At 43.4% G+C, this 21,678-nt stretch overlaps 1 protein-coding gene across 2 annotated transcripts in view; it reads right to left on the reverse strand.

Annotated features, from left to right (window-relative positions):
• Positions 1 to 554: 554 nt before the first annotated feature.
• Positions 555 to 21,678, reverse strand: part of FBLN5 (fibulin 5) — a 71,593-nt gene continuing 50,469 nt past the window's right edge. For both annotated transcript variants that reach the window (XM_007055443.4, XM_027817844.3), the window contains exons 9-11: positions 16,854 to 16,980; positions 14,380 to 14,575; positions 555 to 11,315 (exon numbers count right to left, since the gene is read on the reverse strand). In XM_007055443.4, coding sequence (XP_007055505.1) covers positions 11,154 to 11,315; positions 14,380 to 14,575; positions 16,854 to 16,980 — 485 coding nt within the window. In that variant the 3' untranslated portion in view covers positions 555 to 11,153. The remainder of the gene's footprint in view (positions 11,316 to 14,379; positions 14,576 to 16,853; positions 16,981 to 21,678) is intronic.

Below are 21,678 nucleotides of genomic sequence, written 5' to 3' on the forward strand. Positions count from 1 at the left end.
ATATTTTGTAACAGCACTTATGCCTGATAGATGTAATGCTATCAAACTCACTCAATTTCCTTTGTAAAGAGGTTCCCTCAGAAAGAATGCGTTAAATGGAATCAAAACCACCACTTAGAAAACGTATCACATTCAGATAGTCACAACATAGTTTAATTCAATTATAGTTTTATTGGAAATGTATTTTTATTAAAAAAAGCTTTAAGAACAGTCCCACAAGTGGCAAAAGAGTACACAAATTACTCTTTGTGGTAAGTAAGGGTTTGTACGTTAAAGTGTCACAAGCAGCAGTGAAGCCATCTATTTTAAATTACAGTTATCTCTTTTGTCACAACCTAGGGTTACAAAACATAGCATGTGTTTAGAAATCTGGAAAGCCTGCATGTAAGGTTTAGGGAAATGACTGTTTAAACAGAAACAGAAGTTTAATGGAACAGCTGCTGAGTTAGGCAGTGAATCTGTCCCTCCAGCTCTCACTAATTACATGAGAAACGGTTATACCTTTGCTATTTTGGAAGCCCTGGCTGCCTTTTAGTATTAATTATTAGATGATAGGTTGAAGCAGCAGTAGGATAAGCAAGAGACTTGGAACACCTTAAACAAAAGTAATTGAACATTTTCCTGCCTTTTTAAGGCCTGAACAGAGCTTCCTTCTGCCAAAGTTCCTAAAGGGACAGGGAAAAGGTGTTCAGGCTGAGGTGGCAAGAAGCCAATCCCCACTATTCTTTCAGGATTTTGCCTTCTTCCTTCTCATCTAGCCTCTCTTGAAAGCTTATATACCCACCAGTCAGGCAATCGGCTCCTTTGTGTTCTTGTGGTGAGCACATGCTCTTAATCCCTTTTAGAATAAGACAAGGGTGATTGGATGTTTGGGGTGGTGATCCCCTGCTTTCCAGAATCAGTGTGGGATTCCTTCCTCCTAGAGCTATATACAGCACCCACACATTATTCTAAAGAGATTGTCTGTCTCTCTTTGGTTGTTTATCTATGGCAGCTGCAGTGATGCTATAGACGCGGATTTGAAGGTGACGACCCCTTATTTTCATAACTCCCTGATTTAATTACAGTTTTGGCCCATCATAGTCTTCTAATCTTAGCCGATGGGTCTGATTCTTCATTGTCCTGCATCTTGTGTAGTCACTTAAACTGGTACAAAGTGCTACCAAGTTAGAGTGGTAAAGATTGATACCCACTGTGTGCCAGAGTAACTGATTGCACAAGGTGCAGGGCAATGGAGGCTCAGGCCTGATCAGTCCTTCTGACAATGACGAAGGGGGAGATTTTTGGAAAATGCGCACCCTTCTCTTTGATGTTGCCAATCCCGCCCCCACCCCTTCAAGATTGGAATAATACCAGATTGTCAGGTCTAAAGGAGGTGGTTTTAGAAAATCAGTTACAGCAGGGTGAAAACCCTGAATCCCCTTTTCTGGCAATATTTATCCTGTCACCATATTGGTCATTTTGGCTGCATTCATGCCCATTTTGTGTTCAGTTCCCATAAACATTCTATCAAATGAGCTTTCTGGCTGGAAGTCTTCTATAAAACAGCCAATTTGAAGTGAACATTAGAGAATCTGAACTTATTGGAGCTAGAAACTTGAATCACATTTAGCCAATCAGGGAACACAAACAATCCTAGATGAGCTGTGTGTGTCCAGTTAAAACTAACTGATGCAACTATAATTGCACACTTTGAATACTGAATGCTCACGAGTGCTCATGAACAATCTCTAGACAAAGGCTCCAGTCTTGCAAAGACTTATGCACAATGCTAGACTTTACACACTGAGCAGTCCCATTGAATTCACTGAGATTTACTTATAGGGTGGAAAGATAATTCAATGAATGATTTCTCTGAATGATTCTTGGGCCTGCAAAGATATGCACGTGTCCTTCACTTTATGTACTGTGAATAGTCGCACTGAGGTCTCTTCCAACCCTAATCTTCTATGATTCTATGATTGAGGTGAAAGGGACTTTTCCCAATGTGTCACGTTAAGCATGTGCTTGAGTCCTTGAAGAACTGGCACCCATTCATAGCAGTATTTCAGTAAATAATCTGAAATATGAGAAAATCTCAAAATGCCTGAGGACATTTCCCAAACAGAAAGAGAAGCAGCAATTGTACAGCTGTTTATATTATTTACTAGAAATGAATCATTCAGCCCTAGTGTGAAAATCTTATATATCTGGATACATTTATAACTGACATTGGGACTCAAACCTTAAACTAAAACGGGGCAAAATCCAGGCCAGATGTAAGGCAGGTGGCAACTCCACTGACTTCAACGCAGTTGTGCTCACATTGCACAACATATGAATTGGTCTAGTAGTTGTTTTCACAAACTGGGTGAACATCCAAAATGTGAAGTATCCAAATATGTATGACATGACGGTCATGTTCATGCTTTTTTAGGAAGCACTGAGACTCCCAAACCATCATGAGACAGTTAAAATTTCAGGAGAGAAGCAACTTGCTAGAACCACAAAGTGTTACCTTGGAAGCCAATTTTCTTTATCCTCTTCATAAAATTACATCCTGTAACCAGGTTGCTGATTGGGCAATCAATTCAAGGCTAACACTTTCCCCATGAGAGACTGGATCTGCAGCTTTACCTCACAGTAACTGCAGGGAGGACCAACCAGCTGGCAGGGCAGTGTCATGCCTGTGGTTCCAGAGGAAACATAAGAAAGAATGTTGAGAGCTTGCTGTACAAACTGTGGGTTGGGCAGCAGTGGCGGGTTTAGCCTGGGCTTTGCTGAACTCATAGAAACCCTGAAACCAAGGGTGGGAGACAGGTAAAAACACACGTCTCCTACTCTAGTAGGGCGGGGTGGCAGTGCATGGGTCTGCCCCATGCTCACCCTGCAGCAGCAGTTCCTGTCCCACAGGTCTGGGCCTGGCTCCCCACTCCAGCCATTGTGACCTGGCGCAGGGGTTGCAGAGGGAGAGAGTGTGAGGTAACTTACAGTTACGGATACATCAAAGCGTGGAAAGAAATGAAAGGCTCCCAAAGGAGACTATTTAATGCCATCAGGATATATAGTTGCTAGGGGTGTCTTATGAAATGGAGCATTTTCTAGAGATCCCATTTTTACCCAGCCTGACTCTAATAATTATTTTTATGCATTCATATTGACTTGTTTGCATCAAGGTGGATCTAAATTGGGCCAAATCCATCCCTGATGTGACTCCTGTGATGTCAATGGAGTTCACACTAGGGATTCAGTTGGCCCATGGATATCCATGATACAAATAGACATCAAAATTCTAACTGGTACATCCTAGGAATAGGTATAACTTCCCCCTCCCCGCCCCAGTAATATGTGCATTACTAGATGGAAATGTAAAATTATCAATAATAATGCAAAAAGGCTGAAGTGTTCAATAAATATTTCTGTTCTGTATTTGTGGGAAAACTCATATCATACGATACCAGTATCTCAGGAGGATGTAAAACAGCAGACAGACATTTGAAAATCAGCAGGTCCAGATAACTTGCACTCAAGAGCTTTTAAGAAGAGCTGTCTGAGGAGCTCGCTGGACCATTAATGTTGATTTTCAATAAATCTTCTGGAACTTCCCTGGTGTTCCAAGACTGGAAGAAAGCTAATGTGCCAATATTTAAAAAAGGTAAGCAGGATGACCCAGTAATTATAAGACTGGCAGTATGACATTCATCCCAGGCAAGATAATGGAGCAGCTGATACAGGACTCCATTAATAAGGATTTAAAGGAGGGTAATATAATTAATGCCAATCAACACGGGTTTATGGAAAATCGATCCCAATCAAACTAACTTGATCTTTTTGTAATGAGATTACAAGTTTGGTTGAACAAAGTAAGTGTTTATGTAATTTGACTCAGTACCTCATGATATTTTGATTAAAAAACTAGATGGATACAAAATTAACATGGCATGCATTAAATGGCTTAAAAATTGGCTAACTGAAAGCTCTCAGAATGTAATTGTATATGAGGAATCATCATCAAACAGGGTTTCTGGGGCGATTCTGCAGGGATTGACTCTTGAACCTACCCTGGTTAACATTTTTATCAATGACCTGGAAGAAATCATCATATTATCACTGATCAAATTTGCATATAACACAAAAATTGGGGGGTAGTAAATAAGAAAGAGGACAGGTCTCTGATATAGAGCATCCGGGATTTCTTGGTAAATTGGGCTCAAGCAAACAATGTATTTTAATATGGCTAAATATAAATGTATACAAAGAATGTAGGCCACACTTACAGGATGGGGGATTCTCTCCTAGTAAGCAGTGACTCTGAAGGAGATTTGGGGCTCATGGTGGACAGTCAGCTGAACGTGAGCTCCCAGTGAAATGCTGTAGCCAAAAGTACTAATGTGATCCTGGAATGCATAAACAGGGGAAATCTTGAGTAAGAAGAGAGTTCACTTTACCTCAGCAGTTGGCACCGGGGTGACTGCTTCTGGAATACCGTCTCCAGTTCTGGTGTCCACAAATCAGGAAGGATGTTGATAAATTGGAGGGGGTTCAGAGAAGAACCATAAGAATGATTAAGGGATTAGAGAACATATCTTATAGTGATTGAACAACTTGAATCTATCTGTTTAGCTTAACAAAGAGAAGATAAAGACTGATCAAATCAAAGTACCTACATGGGAAACAAATATTCGATAGTGGACTTTTCAATCTATCAGAGAAAGGTATAACACATTCCGATGCTGGAACCTGAAGTTACACAAATTCAGAAGGAAATAAGGCGTACGTTTTTAACAGTGAAGGCAATTATCCACTAGAACAATTTACCATGGATTATGATGGATTCTCCATCACTGGCAATTTTAAAATCTAGATTGGATGTTTTCTAAAAGATCTGCAGTAGGAATTATTTTGGGGGAGTTCTCTGGCCTTTGTTATACAAGAGATCAGACTAGATGATGTCAATGGCCACTTCTGGCCTTTGGGTCTATGAGTATTCTGGTCAAGACCCATAGTGCAGCCTATTCATACAAAAAGTAGGAATAATTTACATAGGGATGAGGTGAGAAGAGAAGCAATTGCTGGATTAGGGGTATCCACGTATAAACACTGGGGCAGGGGTGCCTACGGTGGGCTGTCGCTGGGGGTAGGTCACTCAGGCTGCAGAGCAAACTCCCTATGGAGAGGGTGAGATGGCCAAGCCCCTACCTCCACCCTGCTACCCCACTCAGCCCCAGCAGGAGGGCAGAGTATCCAAGCATAAACTCTCCAGGACCCCTGTGTACCACGTCATAATGACCTGTGATATTGCAGAGGGACCCAAGTTAGGGCTAGCCAGTATCTGCCCCAAGCTCCTACAGCTGGCCATAGGTTTGATGGCACATGGTTCTGTGCAGAGCAAGCCACAATTTGACTCACAATATACAGCAGCAACATGTGGAGTAATCAAGCTATTTATGTGTACCCATTTGGGATGATCAAACACTGCTCAGTCATCTCTCTTCACCTTGCACTCTTTAGTTATGGCTATTTCCAAATGTATATATACACATCATATCATATCCAATTTTAGCCATTGTAAATTCTCCCTCAATTCATGCAGAAATGTGTAGAGAGAGAGACACACACACACACACAAATTACAGGAAGATCCTCCGTTGGTGTAATTTGTCATAGCTCTATTGAAGTCAATGGAGCTATGCCAATTTATATTAGCTGAGGATCTGCCCATGCAGTAGACATACTTATTCGCCTTTGTACAACATTCTGCACTTAACTGTAGCAAGAATGAATCATGAGGCAGAATTAAACAACATACAAGCAAGATTCATTTCTTTTCCATGTTGCTGAGCTGTGAATTTCTTTCAGCAGGTTTTTAACACTGATAGATACTACAGAGACAAGTGCAACAGGAAATCCTAGAGACAGACTAGATTTGGGAACCATTGAACAGTGATACTGTTCCGTCTATTTTTAGCTAGAGAAGACTGGATTTATTGATTGCGCTGATGCTAATGATGCACCTAAGATATAATGAAAGGTAAAGTGAAACCCAAGCTAGGCTTGGGAGCAGGACCCAGGACTACATCTGAACAGAGGGACAAATCTTTCAAGAGAGGGCCAGAGAAGGCTAAAGTGGAGTGTAGACTCCCATGTTGAGAACTAACAATCCTGACTTATGCATGAGCTAAGTCCTGAGAGATGCTGAAATCTCAACTCTTCTCAACCTTGGGTGTTCAGACCCTCTAGGGACAAGTTACTGTGTGACAAACGAGGGTGTGAATCTACAGCCCACCAGATTACGCAGTAACATCCTGCATGGACATTGCCACAGCACACTTGAAAGTCCTGGAGTATGGCTTGGCTGACTATACTTTGAAGTAGTAGCACATCAAGCCACACTTCAGGAATTTCAGATCAACGTCCACACAGCATGTTACTGTGCAGCAAGCTGTTTTACTATAGAATTACACTCTGGCTTACTGTGCAGTAACTTGCTGTGTAGACAAACCCTGAGAATTTGGTTTAATCTAAGTTAGAGGACTGATAAGTAGATCAGTGTCAATTTTATTCAGTTAAAAATCCATGAATGGAAGCCTGGCCTGTGATTGTGTATTCATCCCCTTGTAGGGGGATGGTCTAGAAATACTTAGTCCTGCCATGAGTTCAGGGACTGGACTTCATGACCTCTCAAGGTCTCTTCCAATCCTATGATTCTACATCAGGAAGCAGAATAGGAACTATGCCCAAACAAATCATCATTTAAAAAAAAAAAAAAAAGGGTTCAGGTTGAAAGTATGTTTCAGTGGAGGTCAGTTAATAGAAAATAACATCCCATTTGCTGCAAAAAAGTATACCCCTAAGAAGATCCCCAAGTTGAACAGTCTGGAAATAAACAATTAGAGGATCCAGTCAGTTCCCCACTACCATATCATCCTTCACCACTCATCGGGGGGGGGCGGGGAATAGCTCAGTGGTTTGAGCATTGGCCTGCTAAACCCAGGGTTGTGAGTTCAATCCTTGAGGGGGGCATTTGGGATCTGGGGCAAAAATTGGGGATTGGTCCTGCTTTGAGCAGGGGGTTGGACTAGATGACCTCCTGAGGTCCCTTCCAACCCTGATATTCTATGATTCTATGGCACAATCTTCATTTGTCATCCTTCCTGGCTCGCATCACCCCCTGTACCCATTTGTGGGAATAGATTCCCTGCTTGGTTTGTTCTGTAGTGAAGATTGCTATTATTTATTTGTATTACAGTATTTTCAGGGTATGTCTACACTCCGATTAGACACCTGTGGCTGGCTCGTTCCAGCTGACTCAGGCTCATGGAGCTCAGGCTATTTAATTGCAGTGCAGACGTTCTGGCTCAGGTTGCAGCCCAAACTCTGGGGTCCTCCCACCCCGCAGGGTCCGAGAGCCTGAATATCTACACCACAGTTGAACAGCCCCTTAGCCCAAGCCAGTTGCATGGGTCACCCATGGATCTTTAATTGCAGTGTAGCCATATCCCTAAAGGCCCCTACAGAGATTATGTTAGATACTACAAACACATAGCAAGAGAGACTCTCTGCCCCAAAGAATTTACAGTCTAAAGAGACAAGACAGTCACAAGGTGGAAGGGGAAAGAGATGCAAAGTGACTTTCCCAAGGTCACACAGCAGGTGAGTGGCAGAGCCAGAAACAGACCACGGGTCTCCTGACTTCCAGTCTAGTGCCATATTCACTAGACCATGTGTGCTGCCAGCTCTATACTGTTGATTAGATCTATTGTTTATTAAATGCGCAGCAAATAGAGACATGTCAGAGTTCAGCATGACACAGTGGGGGACTAGGAGACTAATTGTATGACTAAGACTAGAATTATGGGTCTGGCTGGTGTTATAGAAAGTTTGGAGCTGGAGGGGGTGGCAGAGCAGGGCTTCTCCCCAGTGTAACAAGCACTCATAGCGATGCCCGCACTCGCTTTAGGCCCAGTTTACTGTTCAAACTGAAGCAAACAAGAAGGTCCTCCCACTGTGCTATGGTTTCACAGCCCCCCATCCCAAGTGTCTTTAGTAATACTGCTTCCTACTACTCCATCCAGCTCCCTGCTCCACCAGTCCTCATTCGGCTAGCTTTGGTGCTCTTCTGGAAAAGCAACTCCGGGATAACCTTCCTGAGTACCTGGCCCCTTGCTCTAAGGATCTACCAGAGACATTAGCACCACTCCTCTACAGTTCCTCATTCCAGGCATAGCCTGTCATGCCTCCTCTCCCTACCCTCTGACAGTCTTTTATAGCCACAGGTGTAACTCTATCCCATTTAATTATCTCAACTGGACACACCTGCTCGGCTGACAGGGCCTGGTTATTTTGAGACACAGGGTTATGTAAAGGTTTGCAGAGCTTGAAAGTTTGCATTTTTAACTATCTGAATATATATTATGTGAAAACTAACATGTGTAGTCCTTATTTGTGAGAACTGCTATAACCTATGCTTGTGTACTAGTATATTGGAAATGGATCCTTTGAATAGGAAATGTGGGGGCATTAGATGTTGTAATCATTAGTAATTTGTTATTTTGAAGTTGGTATATAGTTTGGCAAGGTTCAGGTTGGCCAGGGTGATAGCAAGTGATAGAAGACTTTATGGCAGAGGGGAAGTGGCTGATTTTCAAGGCTTCCAGACATTTTCAGGTTTTTTTAGGCACAAAGTGTTTGTGTTGAAAGTGTGATATTGTTTTATGGGCATTCCTGGGCTCTGCTGAATCACGCTTTCAACCTTACGTCTCTTTCAACAAATGTTTTGTTATGGAATTCCTCTGGTGTTTTCTTGTGCTTTAATGAATTCCAAAGGCTAGATTAAGTTCGCACAGCGTGGCCCAGAAGAAGAGACCTGCTCCAAGAGATTATATAAGGACCAACAAAGTGGGGTTTCTCTCCAGTGGGTGATATTGGGGGTGGACAGAGCAGGATTCCTTCGTGGGCTAATGGAGGGAGAAGGAGAGGAGAGGGTTTTTGCTACATAGAAAACTATAAGCATTAAAGTTTCATAACAGACAGCATTAAGAGTTTAATGTCTTTAATGCAAGACTTTGCCTTTCCCTGTCCTGCTCCCAGATCCCTTGTTTCTCACTTTTTACCTTCCCCTGTCACCTGTCAGTGCTACTCTATCCTGCCCTCCCAACCATATGCCTCCCATCACCTGCCCTCCCCTTTTTTCCAAGCCTGAAGAATATGATGCTTGGACCCCTTTTGAGCCTCAGTCCCTGTTGATACTTCTCTCTATACTCCTTCCCTAGCTCCTCCAGGATGGCTGCCTGACCACGTGTCTCCCTGACCTCCCATCTTTTCTTTCTGGCTCAGCACAGCCTGGCAGAAATCAGCAGGGTTGTTATATAATCATATAAATGATTGTATATGATGGTCTGTAGACACATGAAAACGGTTCTGTCCCAATGCGTCCCACACTGCAGCTGAGGTAACAGGAAAAGATAAAATAATAAAAAAACAAAATACAATGTCCTGCTACTTTAAGGCACACTCCGCTCTGTGCAGAGCATTTCTCTGCTCTGGTCCAATGTACCGGGGCTTTCTTCAGGCTGATTAAAAACAAAGAGCAACCTGGTGAACAAGGGGTACTTCTGCTGGGGGAAATAAAAATCAGTCCTGAATTTGCAAAGCCTATTATAAGCAAGATAGTCAGTTTCTCCATTCCTTCATGCAATCCGTGCCTGAGAGCTTCCTGAGCCTGCAGTCCTCCTCTTTACATCTCTACACTAATGAAGCTCTAGTATATTGCTTCCCAGACTACCATAACGTGGGAGTACAAACACCTCATTCTGAGCTCTTTCACATTATAGATCTTTGTATACCCCCTATTAGCCCTCTGAGAAACACTGGGTCACTTGTCATCAGACAGGCCTGCACAATTTAGCCTTTGTTGGCCAAGCCCATTTGGGAGGTAAGATTAGCCAATGGAGAGGAAAAAACCTGGAAACATTGCAAATAGTCAAAAAGAGAGAAACTTACAAAAACCACATCAGGGTGAAATCCTGGCCCATTAAAGTCAATGGCAAAACTCCCCTTGATTTCAACTGGGCCACACAACTTTAAAAATTCATTTTCTATTTTTTTCCCCAAAACTTTTCAGAAAAATTCTATTCTGGGAAAAGCTTTGGCATAGGTAATTTCAGGGGGATTATTTTCTTTTGGAGGAAATTGGGTTTGGCAAAATTGAATATTGGGGTTACAATGGGAAATTAGCTTTGGCCATAACCACAGAACTAGCACAAGCACTTCAAATCTTCGCTAATTATGCACAATCATTAAAGTATGCAAAGCAGTTGAACACTCAGGACCTGATTCTCAGTTATGCTAAGGCCCCTTTATACTGTTCTGGCAGCATAAATTTATGCTAGTGCTGCCTTGGTGATATAAAGGGTAGGGCCTTGGTGAAAATAAGGATCAGGCCCTAATTATTTTAAAATACACAATCCAGTGATAGATCTCTTTGAACTCAATTATGTAGAAATATTTAATACAGTGAGGAACCCACGCAGGTGACACTTTGTTAAAAAGGAGGGCTTATAGATCCAGCAAGCATAGCACAACATGTATTTTAGAAGAACTTACAATGACTCAACTAAAAAATGTGATCAAAAAGGACAGATGGAACTAAGACAAATGTAGGGACAACTGAGACAGACAATTTCAGAAACAACTGGCAACGGTAGTTAGCGCTTCTCAGATTCCACTTTTGGACAGGTGAATTTTTTGTTTGTTTGCCTTCCTTTTAAAATGAAAAAAGCAAAATAGCAAAAGCCAGCTTTTTCCTCAGTTTGTTTGGTGCCTTTGCTAAGCAGTATTGCAGTTACAGAAGTGGGGAGGTTCACAGTTTTTGGAGCATGAAATCACACCCTAAAAAAGTTTTTAAAATCAACAACAACAAAAATGGTTCTTAAAACATATAATCACATATAAAATCATACGGGATCTGACGACAATACATGTTCAGATGTCTGCATCCTGGAAAGGACTGTATATGAAGAGGCTTCTCTCATCAGATGGCATAGGCTGTTGGGGCTGTGGTAACACTGGTTAGGTTTTGAGCTGCTATATTTTTCTGAGGAAAAAGATCTGCAGAAAGGGGCTAATGTCTTTTTGTTGTTGCTTTTAACGTTTAAAGGGAATGTACTGAAGGTTTAGAACGGGTACTGTGATACGTATATCCTCAGCCGGATGACAGAGCTCCCTCTGAAGTTGATGACAGTGTTGACTGTGATCATTTCCAAGTCCAATTGAATGGTACGTGGCCCTTTCACAGGACGGGTCATCACTAGAGTAGCACTGATGGGTCCCGTTTGCTGTGTGGAAAACAGAGAGAGAAGCAGGTGAGATTTCCAAAGATGACACGTGAAGTTTATGATCTTAGAGTATATCACTTAATGTTTGAGTGTCTAACATCTCAAAATGATGCTTGCTTAGCCCTTCCATCCATTTTGCTGAGATGGGCAAATGACATTATTCCTCTTTGACAGATGAAAAGATTTGGGCACAGAGTAGTTAAGTGAACAAAGGTCAGGCAGCAAGTCAATGGTACAGCTGAGAATTAAAGCCAGGTTTCCTGACCCCTAGTTTAGTGTCCTATACATTGTACCTCATTGACTTAGTGAGTACATGGGTGGGACACCTCCAGAGGAAACCCAGGTACTGGTGATTCAATAGGTCTCACTATTTTCTCTAAAGGTACGTACACAGCAATGGAGGTGTGATCATAGTGCGGATTGGCATAACTGTGCTAACTTTAATTTAGCTTATATGGGTAACAATAGTAGTAAAGATGTGGCAGCCTGGGCTTCAGTGGGGCTAGTACAAGCCCATGTACAAGCCCACTGGGGACCGTGGGTACATATTTGGGTTGCTAACCTGTGATGAAGCCTGTGTTGCCTTGTCTCTTCTCTCATAATTACAAGTTAGCTAGATTTACACTAGCTTTAAACACCCTTCATTTGCTGTGTAGACATATCCTGTCATTACTGTAACAATGCTCTAGCATAGTGGTAGAGGACACTGTGCTGCTGTGGTTGCTGTATTTTGACTGATGTATAAAACAGAGGTAATTAAAGACCCATGTCACTCACCGTAAATTCTTAAGCAGACAATTACATTCTGCCTGCCTAAATATCTCCTCCAGTCCACTTTCATTAGAAAAGACGCTTTGCATTTCCTGTTCTGAACTGTTGTGTATTTACATGCACTGTTGAGAGCTACTGCACTTCACCCCAGAGGTGGCTGCGTTTCAATGGTATAGGAAGTGTCACTTTGTACAGTTTTATCAGTTTGTAAAGCATGTGGGGATCCTTGCAGATGAAAGTTGTTATTGTACATATAAATCTATTGTTATTATCTGGAGGAAAAAGCAAGAACATGGATTCAAGAGGTGCTGACATGTTGGGTCAGGTATTCTTTTCCTGTTTCCGTTAATTCTTAAGCTTCATGAAGTTCATTTTGGTTTGATGCAGAGAAAATGTATCCATTTAAAGAGACACTGTGGAGTGGTTTTAAGTACCAATATTTAGACTTTATTTAAAAAGAATATATTACAAAAACTTCATATGTCTAGAAAACTGTTCATGAATAATTTTTCTGGTTCCAATGGAAACAGGGTTGGTTTTTCACCTGCATAAGTATGTGTTGCAAAATTGGACCCTTCTGAGAGACTCCTTTAAATGTATTATACACAAAGGTGAAAGCAATGCTAGGATTGTGGGTCAGATTTTCAGATGTGCTCAGCACTCATAATAAATTCATCCCTCAAGCACTTCTGAAAATCTGACTCTCATTTAGGTACCTAAATGGGGGCTCTAAGCTTGATAATCTAGGCAGAATGATTGGTTCTCAGCACTTGAAAATCTAGTCCTGTGTTGGTAAATTGAGCAGCAAATCACCATTCAGCAGAACATCACACACACAGCCTGGGACTTGTTTTACTGAGAGACATAATGCTAGCCAGAGTGCTTGGGTTAGCTCCTGCAAGGTTTTGAAAAAGTACCACAAAAATTTGAGCTGACAGTGGGATAGCTCACCAGAGATGGGCAGCACGGTCTTAAGTTTAACAACCCACCTGACTGATGGCACCTTTAACAATACAGCAGTATCTGCCTGCCCCACCCTCATCCCCCACATCTGCAACCTCTCGTTTTTATTTTATTTTTTTCAAAACAAAGGAACAGGCACCACCTGCTAGTTATAACCTAGACATTCTGGGAATATTCTGTTACCAGTTAAAGGAAAAGTGCAACATGTCCAATAAAAGAAAGGCCTTGGGTACTTTCTGGGATAAATGAAAGACAGGAATCAGATATGAACAATGGGATTTGTCCGTGAACCCCAGACAACTGACTGATCAGCCCAGATAGGTGAAAAAATCTGGAACAATACAACTTTGCAACAGCAAAATGCTGCTAACTGGATGGAAATGATTATCTCCAGAACTGCCTGGAACCTTAAGACAAAGCTGATACCATTTTAAAGTTCAGAATCTGACGCTACCATGAAGAATGTGAATTGGGAAATGCCAGAATCTGTTCTAATATTATTTCCTATGATGTGCTGAAAGTGTCATTACATGTATTCCAATGAATGGCACTTGGTTTGATTATCAGGGACAGATTCTGCTTGTGGTTACTACCCAAGCTTCTGAGTCCCACCAAGCATGATGCTCCTTGTTCTAAGAATGTCAGCTGTCCAATACCTATCGAATGGAAAGGGAGGGGTGGGGGAGAGAAAAAGAGGTCAGCTGCAAATTTTGTGGGAAATTTGGACTTTGTATTGAAAATCCAAAACCCTGCAAACTGAATTTTTTTCAGTTTTTAGCCAAAAACGTTTGTGTTTTGACTGAACATTTTGAGTTTTGGATTTTCAGTTTTCTGGTGAAAAAATCGAGAAGTCTTGAAGAAAACAGACACTCTCTGCAAAAACTTTCTTTTAATAGAAAACTCAGTTTTTCAGTTAAAAAAAGAAACTGACAACATTTTAAACCAGCCTCCCTCCTCAGCTATTTCAAAATGTGAGGTCACAGATCTCACTGCACCCTATTGCCATGTATGGAATAGCACAAGTGGGGCATGCTGGGCCAGTCTAGTGAATTTCCTACACTGCCATTATCGAGTATCTTTCCCTAGGATACGTCACCTTTCTGCAGAACCAGCATCCACAGCCTTTCTGGGTTTGAGCAGCCCGCTGTGATTATGGACCAGTACATTACACTACATAGCTATGGATGTAGTATGACAGACACACATCTGCCCCTATGAGAGATCTTGCACTGAAATTTTAAATAGTATTCATTAAAAACATAGTACAGCTGTCAGAGAAGGATGTGGCAAACTATAAGATACTGGTAGGACTCTATACAGACTTACTCACCCGCATGTAGAATTCTCTGCCCTCGTTCCCTGATTTGATTTGGAAGATGTAATAGGCACCAGGGTAGCGAGTTGTTGCTTGCATTTGGAAGATGTCAGAAGGCACGGATCGTCCTGACACCACGTCCATGTCTCTGTATAGGATGGTGAATGGTTGATCTCTGCAACCGGGGTTTTCAGCTGGACACATGCAGCGACTAATGTGGACAGAATTATCATCAGTATTGAGCAAATTCTGCAACATCTAATTCACTACATGTTGCTATGAAAGCAAAAAATAATGGAGTACAAAACTTAAAGAACTTAATGCAATTGGCTTAAAGAACCAATGCAATTTTCATTTCCTTTGCTTGTATTCAGAGCTCCACCCCCATTCTGCCTATATCTCTGCCTTCATCTTCCTCCTGCTCTCCGGGCTCTGCCAAAACTGCTCTTCATACTGCAACTTTTGTCTCCTTTGATCGCTCAAAAATTTGGACTTTCTTTTCTGGCAGCTCTGCAGCTATGGCCTCCCGTTGCATGATTGTCCTGGTAGGAATTTAGCCTATAAACTCTTCATGGTAAGGACCTGTTAATTATTGGCCCAGCTCATGGTGCAGAACTATGAACATCAGTTTTCAGAGTAGCAGCCACGTTAGTCTGTATTCGCAAAAAGAAAAGGAGTACTTGTGGCACCTTAGCGACTAACAAATTTATTTGAGCATAAGCTTTTGTGAGCTACAGCTCAGAAGTGAGCTGTAGCTCACAAAAGCTTATGCTCAAATAAATTTGTTAGTCTCTAAGGTGCCTCAAGTACTCCTTTTCTTTTCATGAACATCAGTGGTGCTATATAAATAATTACATTACTTTTTTTTTTTTTGACAGGCTGTGTGTCTAACACCTTTTGAGTACAGGCCATAGATTAAATACAGTCAAAGAATAAATCTAAAGACTGGCCAGAGCCACAAAGCCCAGTTCTTCCTAAGCCTGAGTCTGGAGTTTTGGTTCAGGCACAGCTCTAATTAAATCAGACAGTCCACAATGATGATCTAAATAGCCCCCTCTCTTTACTAGACACACCAATCGTAATCCATGAACACCCCATGGATGGTCCAAACTTGAGCAAACTCTTGCACTGACGGCCAATAAAGGTAAATTTTGTTATCAATGTTATGTTCTAATGGTCCCTGCTGGCCTTAAACTCTGTGAACATTAAAAGATCCAGCAACTTGCTTTCCTTTGATCACACTTAATCCCATTGTTCAGGCTGATGACATTACCCTAACTGCTTCCTAGAATCTCTCATGTTCCCTCTATTGAAGTAATGCTAATTTCCTTGACAGTACTTCTAAAGTAAACTCAGAGTCTGCATATAGATTTTAGAGCACTTTAAAATATGGCTCTTAAAACCAGAATTTTGACCTTGGGGCAAAACTTCCAAAAGCAGCCCCTGCAGAATGCAGGCAGAGAACAAGAAACTTGTACAAGCCATGTTTGCTGAAAGTGCTCAGATGCTCAATGCATCGGTGTTGCTCAGGTTGTGACCAGAGTATGTCACCTTGAGCCACCCAGTTACTATAACTGGTGATAATAGATTGGCTGGCAACCCTTTGGATGTTAACAGAGCCCTAGTCTTGTTGCACGTCTTTTGTTCTCTTTGGCTTCAGCTACTGACATACCATCTGGAGATTTAAGCTTAATATTGAGTAACTCCCCAAGGGGGCAGCAGGTGCCATACGCCAATTGAAATAAATCCCAAGTGACTGAGATAAAACTGGGGAGAATTTCAGCCATAATTTGACTCCCAAGTGTGTGCAAAAAAAGTTAGGAGAACCATGTGATTTTGTAAGATGCTGGGGTTTTTAGCAGGGGGATTGTATCTTGGGAACACCGGGCTCAAAGGACCCCACATGTGGACCACTAACAGTACCTAGGACCCCCAGGAGGCAAAGCAAATTTCAAGACAATGTCAGTCAGCAGGTGGATTTTACAACTCTTAGATGAGTCATCTTTTAAACAGTAAGGGACTCAATCTTAACTCTAGCAGAGCTGCCACTCCTCTCTAGTTCAGTGTGTTATGCTTTCAAAGCACTGTACAAACATTAACTAGTGAATCCTCACAACCCCCTGGATTAGGTAGGTAAGGAAGTACTATTATTAACAAATAGATTAGGTTTGATCAAGTATGATTAAAGGCAGGTGGCAATGGAGTAACTAACTTTCTTTTGTTGCATTACAACCATTATGGTCTTCTCTGCTGCACTCATTTTGGTGAGGGCTTTTCCAGCTTAACTTCCCACACAACTGAATCTCCTGCCACCTGATGACTTGGCAAGTAATTGCAATTTATCATTTTTATAAAGCTTGCTAATAGTAAATGCAACACTAATGTCTGTATAGCACTTTAGATGTACTTTGCTGTCATGTTGCAGAAGTGCAATTTATTTGCCTCAAGCAGATTTACTGCCCTTCCACTTCTATGGGTCTGTTACTCACTTGTCATTGATCTGGATATAAGGATCCTCACACTTTACTGGGTCTAGACATTTGTATCCTCCTTGGATATTGAAACAGGTTTGCTGCGTAGTACAAGTGAAGTTTCTAGTCTCACATTCATTGATATCTGAAACACAAAAATGAGAGGAAGGATAATACAAGGAAAACTCTACAAGATGCCATCCTTGTAAAGTGTCGCCTAGTGGTTGGAGCAATGAACTGGGACTCAGGAGACCTGGCTTTGCCACTGACTTCCTGGATGACCTTGGGCAAGTCATGTCCCCCCCTCTGTGCCTCAATTTCCCGCATCTGTAAAATGGGGGCTATGACACTGACCTCCTTTATAAAGTACTTCGAGATCTATGGATGAAAACAGCTATATAATAGCTAGATTTCATTTATTATTTGTATTTTATTATAATGAAGCAACCTCCCCTATTAAGAGATTGCATCAAAGTATCACCAAACAAAGTACAATTCTGCTCCATCTGTATTAGAAGGCTACCTCTGATAAGTAAGGATGGATTACTAACCTTGTAGTAACTTGAGCTCTTGTGATGTGTTGTCCCTATGGGTAGTGCTATTTAGATTGTGCATAGGCCCAGGACCAGAGATTTTTCACTAGCAGAGTCTGGGCCATGTGTGCATCCTTGTGTGCAGCATAAGGGGCGCTGCCAGATCACGGCCATCTTAGTTCCCTCTCCACCATCAGTGCCCAGAAGGGGGAGACCACACAGTGGAGAAGGAGTGTTGGTAGTGCACTGCGCAGCTCAAAGCACTCAAGTTACTGCAAGGTAAATAATCCATCCTTCTTCTTCAAGTGGCTGTCCCTATGTGTAATGCACTTCAGATGATTTACAAACAGTGTCCGTTTCAAAGAGGTGTCTGCTTGGAGTCCTATGACACAGCAGATTGCAGAGCTGTCCTGCCAGAAGAGGCAGTAGAAGCAGCTGCTTGCACCAGTGCATATTGTCTAGCAAAGGTGCGAACGGAACTCCAAGTTTCTACTCTGCACATGTCAGCAATAGGAACGTCTCTAAAGAAAGCTACCGATGCTGCCTGAGCTCCATTTGAGTGGGTTCATATGATGCCCTCAAGGGACATATTGTTCAACTTCCCAGAGTAGGTGCTGGGGGAGAAGCAGGGGAGGGGTGGAAGAGGGGAGGCGGGTGGCGGCCCAGCACCCCCACTAAGGCTGGGAGTGCGTGGCCTGGAACCCCCACTGGTGCTGAGAGGGGTGAAGATGGGTGGTGGCGTGCAGCCCAGGACCCCTGCTGGTCCTGGAGGAGGATTGGCGGGGCTGGCAGGTTCCCTACCTGGCTCCAACCAGCATGTCCCTGCAGCCCCTAGGGGAAGGGGCGCCCAGAGGGGCTCCACACGCTGCTTCTGCCACAAGTGCCAGCTCCACAGCTCCCATTGACCGGAAACCACAGCCAATGGGAGCTGCGCGGGCAGCACACAGAGCCCCCCTGGACTCTCCGCCTAGGAGCTGCAGGAACATCCTGGTGGGAGCCGGGAAGCCTCCTCCCAGGAAAGCACTGCCGCCATGCACCCCAACTCCCTGCCCCAGCCCCAAGCTCCCTCCCTCACACCGAAACTGCTACTGCAGCCTGAGCCAGCATCAGCTGCTGCATAAGCCACAGAAAGTCATGGAATCCATCACTTCTGTGACCTCTGAGACAGACACACAGCCTTACACATAAGTACTTGTGGCCATATGACCCAACAGCAATGAGCAGGATTTTTCTGGATGTTCTGGGGCTCAAACAGATCTGCTGTATAAGCCTGGTGATGGAGAGGAAATGGTCATCTGGTAAGTATGTTTATAACAGCATCCAGCCTGACCCTGATAAACTCTGTCGACTGTGAGGGTTCCAGGGTAGACTTCTCCAGGTTCACTCTCAGGTCCAGCCTCTCAAACAGATGTAGAAGCATGGCAGTTGCTTCTCGTGTTTCCCTGTAAGATCATCCCTTCAGGAGCCAGTCATCTAAGTAAGGGTAAACTGTCATTCCTTGCAGATGAAAGTGAGCTTCTACCAATGAAGGTACCTTGGTGAAAACTCTAGGTTCTAGGAAGATCCCAAAGAGGAGATCCCTGGTAGTGGTGTTGACTGGCCACAAATCTCAGGAATCTCCGTTGTGCTGGATGAATGTCTGTATGAATGCAGGCATCTTTGAGACCAAGGGCCTGAGAACCAGTTGTCTGGATCTAGCACCAGAAAAGGGGATGATAGGATCACCATTCTGAACTTTGGGTGGTGAATGAACTTGTTTGTTCCCTGAGGTCCAGAGTGGGTCTCTATCCCCCAGTCTTCTTGGGAATGTGGAAATACCTTGAGTAGACAATCCCTTTCTCCTTGCTGTTGGAGATATTAGTTCTATTGCCTCCAGTTCAAGGTGCGACTCTACCTCCTGCAGAAAAATGTGCTTGTGCTTTATGAAAAGGAGGACTTGTGGCACCTTAGAGACTAACAAATTTATTTGAGCATAAGCTTTCGTGAGCTACAGCTCACTTCATTGGATGACATGTCCATGTGCTTGTGAGAATGTGCTTGAAAGAGGACAGGGAGGGCCGTCGGGGAGGAAAGAGAACTGAATAATGTATCCCAAGGAGACAACCTCTAGGACCCATCTGTCCATTGTGATTTCTGTCCAGGCAGATAGTGGGAAAGTCAACCTCCAAAGGGAGGGAAAGATCTGAGAGTTTGTGCAGATCTGGAGGGACAGATAGTGTCTGGCTTTTGCAGGTCCCATCAAAATACCAGTCTAGATGGTGGAAGATAGTTGACCTTGGGCACCCTTTCTATGTGTCCCCTGCTGCTTGTGTAGTAGTTCATACTCCCACTAATGATAAAAGGCAGGTGGGGTTGGTCATCTGCACTGTGGCTCACTGGGCTTCTTCTTCACTGCACATGTGTAAATACCCAGCAATCAAAGTGTGGCTCTGGGGTCTTTCAACAAACTGAGAGATTCATCAGTCTTAGCACTGAATAGAGTGTCACACTCAAATGGAGGTGTTTCAGCATCGTCTGAACTTCCTTTGGGATTCCTGAGAAGGGCATGAGGGGTGTCTCATCATGGCAGTAGTGGCCATGAATCTCTCCACCATGTCCGCTGCAACTAAGGTATCTGGAGTGCCAATCTTGTTACCAGCCCTCCTTCATCAAGTAGAGTCTGGAAGTGGTCTCTAATATCCTGAAGAACCAAAAGCTGGTCAGCTTGTCATAAATAGTAAAATCATATTTGACCATCAGAGCTTGGCAGTTTGAAACTTGGAATTGCAGAGAGGCCAAGGAATGAGCCTTTCTGCCAAAGAGGTCAAGCCTCTTCGCTTCTTTCTCATGCAGCATTGACTAAGCCTGTCTCTGTCGACTATGCTCAGTGGCTGTTGAAACTACCAACAATTTGGGAGGCCAGTGAGAAAATAACTATTGTGACCCTTTTGCAGGTACTAAATACCTCTCCTCAGCCTGCTTGGACACTGATGGGATTGTGGTGGTTGTCTGCCAAAGAGTCCAGGGGGGTTCGAGGATTGCCTCATTAATAGGGAGCACCACTGCTCTGGTCCAATCTATGCAAAATGTCTAGCAGTTTGTGTGGTGCTTCCTGGACCTCTTCCGGGGGATGTGAAGTAACAGCCACTCTCTTGAGTAAGTCTTGGAAGGCCTTTGTATAATTGGGATGCATAGGGGAATCTGTAATCACAGCATCATCTGGGGAAGAGGAGGACAAGGTCACAGGCACAAAATCCTCCTTATGATGCTCTTCATCCTCCTGCTGCTGGAGTTGAGGCTCTTGAGCAGGCTAAGGAAGTTCTTCCTCCACCCTGGGATCCCTTATCTCCTTAGGTCCTTTATGTCTTAAGGTAGGTATATTGGATGGTGGTCCCTGAAGAGCTTTGAGACTTAATACCATCACTGCGCGACATTGTAGCCCCTCAATAATGGACGCTGGGGTGCTGGGTACCAGTGAGTATATGGGGGAGAGGGTATCCTCTAGTACAAGAGTAGTGAGATACTGTGGAGACTCTCAATATTTTATCAGGGCTCAATCCTCTGCAGGAGTCCTGAGGGACATAGTCTAGGACAGGTGCCTGCTGACTTTGTCCTCTTCTGACTTTGAGGATTCTGACCTCAGATCCAGAAAGGGAGGCTCTTCATGTTGCAGGAGGCAGTAGTGATCTGCCTTTACTCGTTGATGGTATCGGAGACAGTCTGCCTCATCCCCAACTTGTTGGTGGGGATTGGAAAGTGGCACCACAGAGAAAGTGGCATCAGTTGAAGTCTTGGTGCCAGGTGTTGAGGTCTGGAAAGGAGAAGCGACTCCAGTTCTAGGAATAGCAGAAGATTTTCTGGAATCAGAAAGCCAGACAGAGTTGATGGGGATGTCTCCACAGCTCAGGCCTTAAGAGGTCACTAAATCCGATGGTACCAATGAGGGTTTTGGTGCTGAAGAAGCAGTCCCCAGTACTGGAAGGTGCTGCAGTTTTGCCCTTTGAAGAAGTCCCAGTCTGTTCCTTCTCAGTACTGTATGGTCCTGCTCTGAAGTACAAATCTCCCAGTGACTTGGAATGGGGCAGGAATTTCTGCCTCTTCTTAGATTTGAATGGGGAATCTTCCCTCTTGTCCTTATGAACGCACTTGCGTCTCCCTTCCCTTCCCTGCTCTCCTGAGCCTCTCTGAGCTGGTGAGGGGTGGAGGTCTTGGAACTGTTCGGGGACCAAAGAAGAGGGGCCAATCCTACCTTCTTCAAGTTGGTGTACAGGGGCATTCCCCTCACTTTCATGTACTCCTCAAAGAGAAACTTTTGGAGCTGAAACTCCCTG

The sequence above is a fragment of the Chelonia mydas genome, chromosome 6 (genome assembly GCF_015237465.2).
Source record: "Chelonia mydas isolate rCheMyd1 chromosome 6, rCheMyd1.pri.v2, whole genome shotgun sequence".
NCBI classification, from domain to species: Eukaryota; Metazoa; Chordata; order Testudines; family Cheloniidae; genus Chelonia; species Chelonia mydas.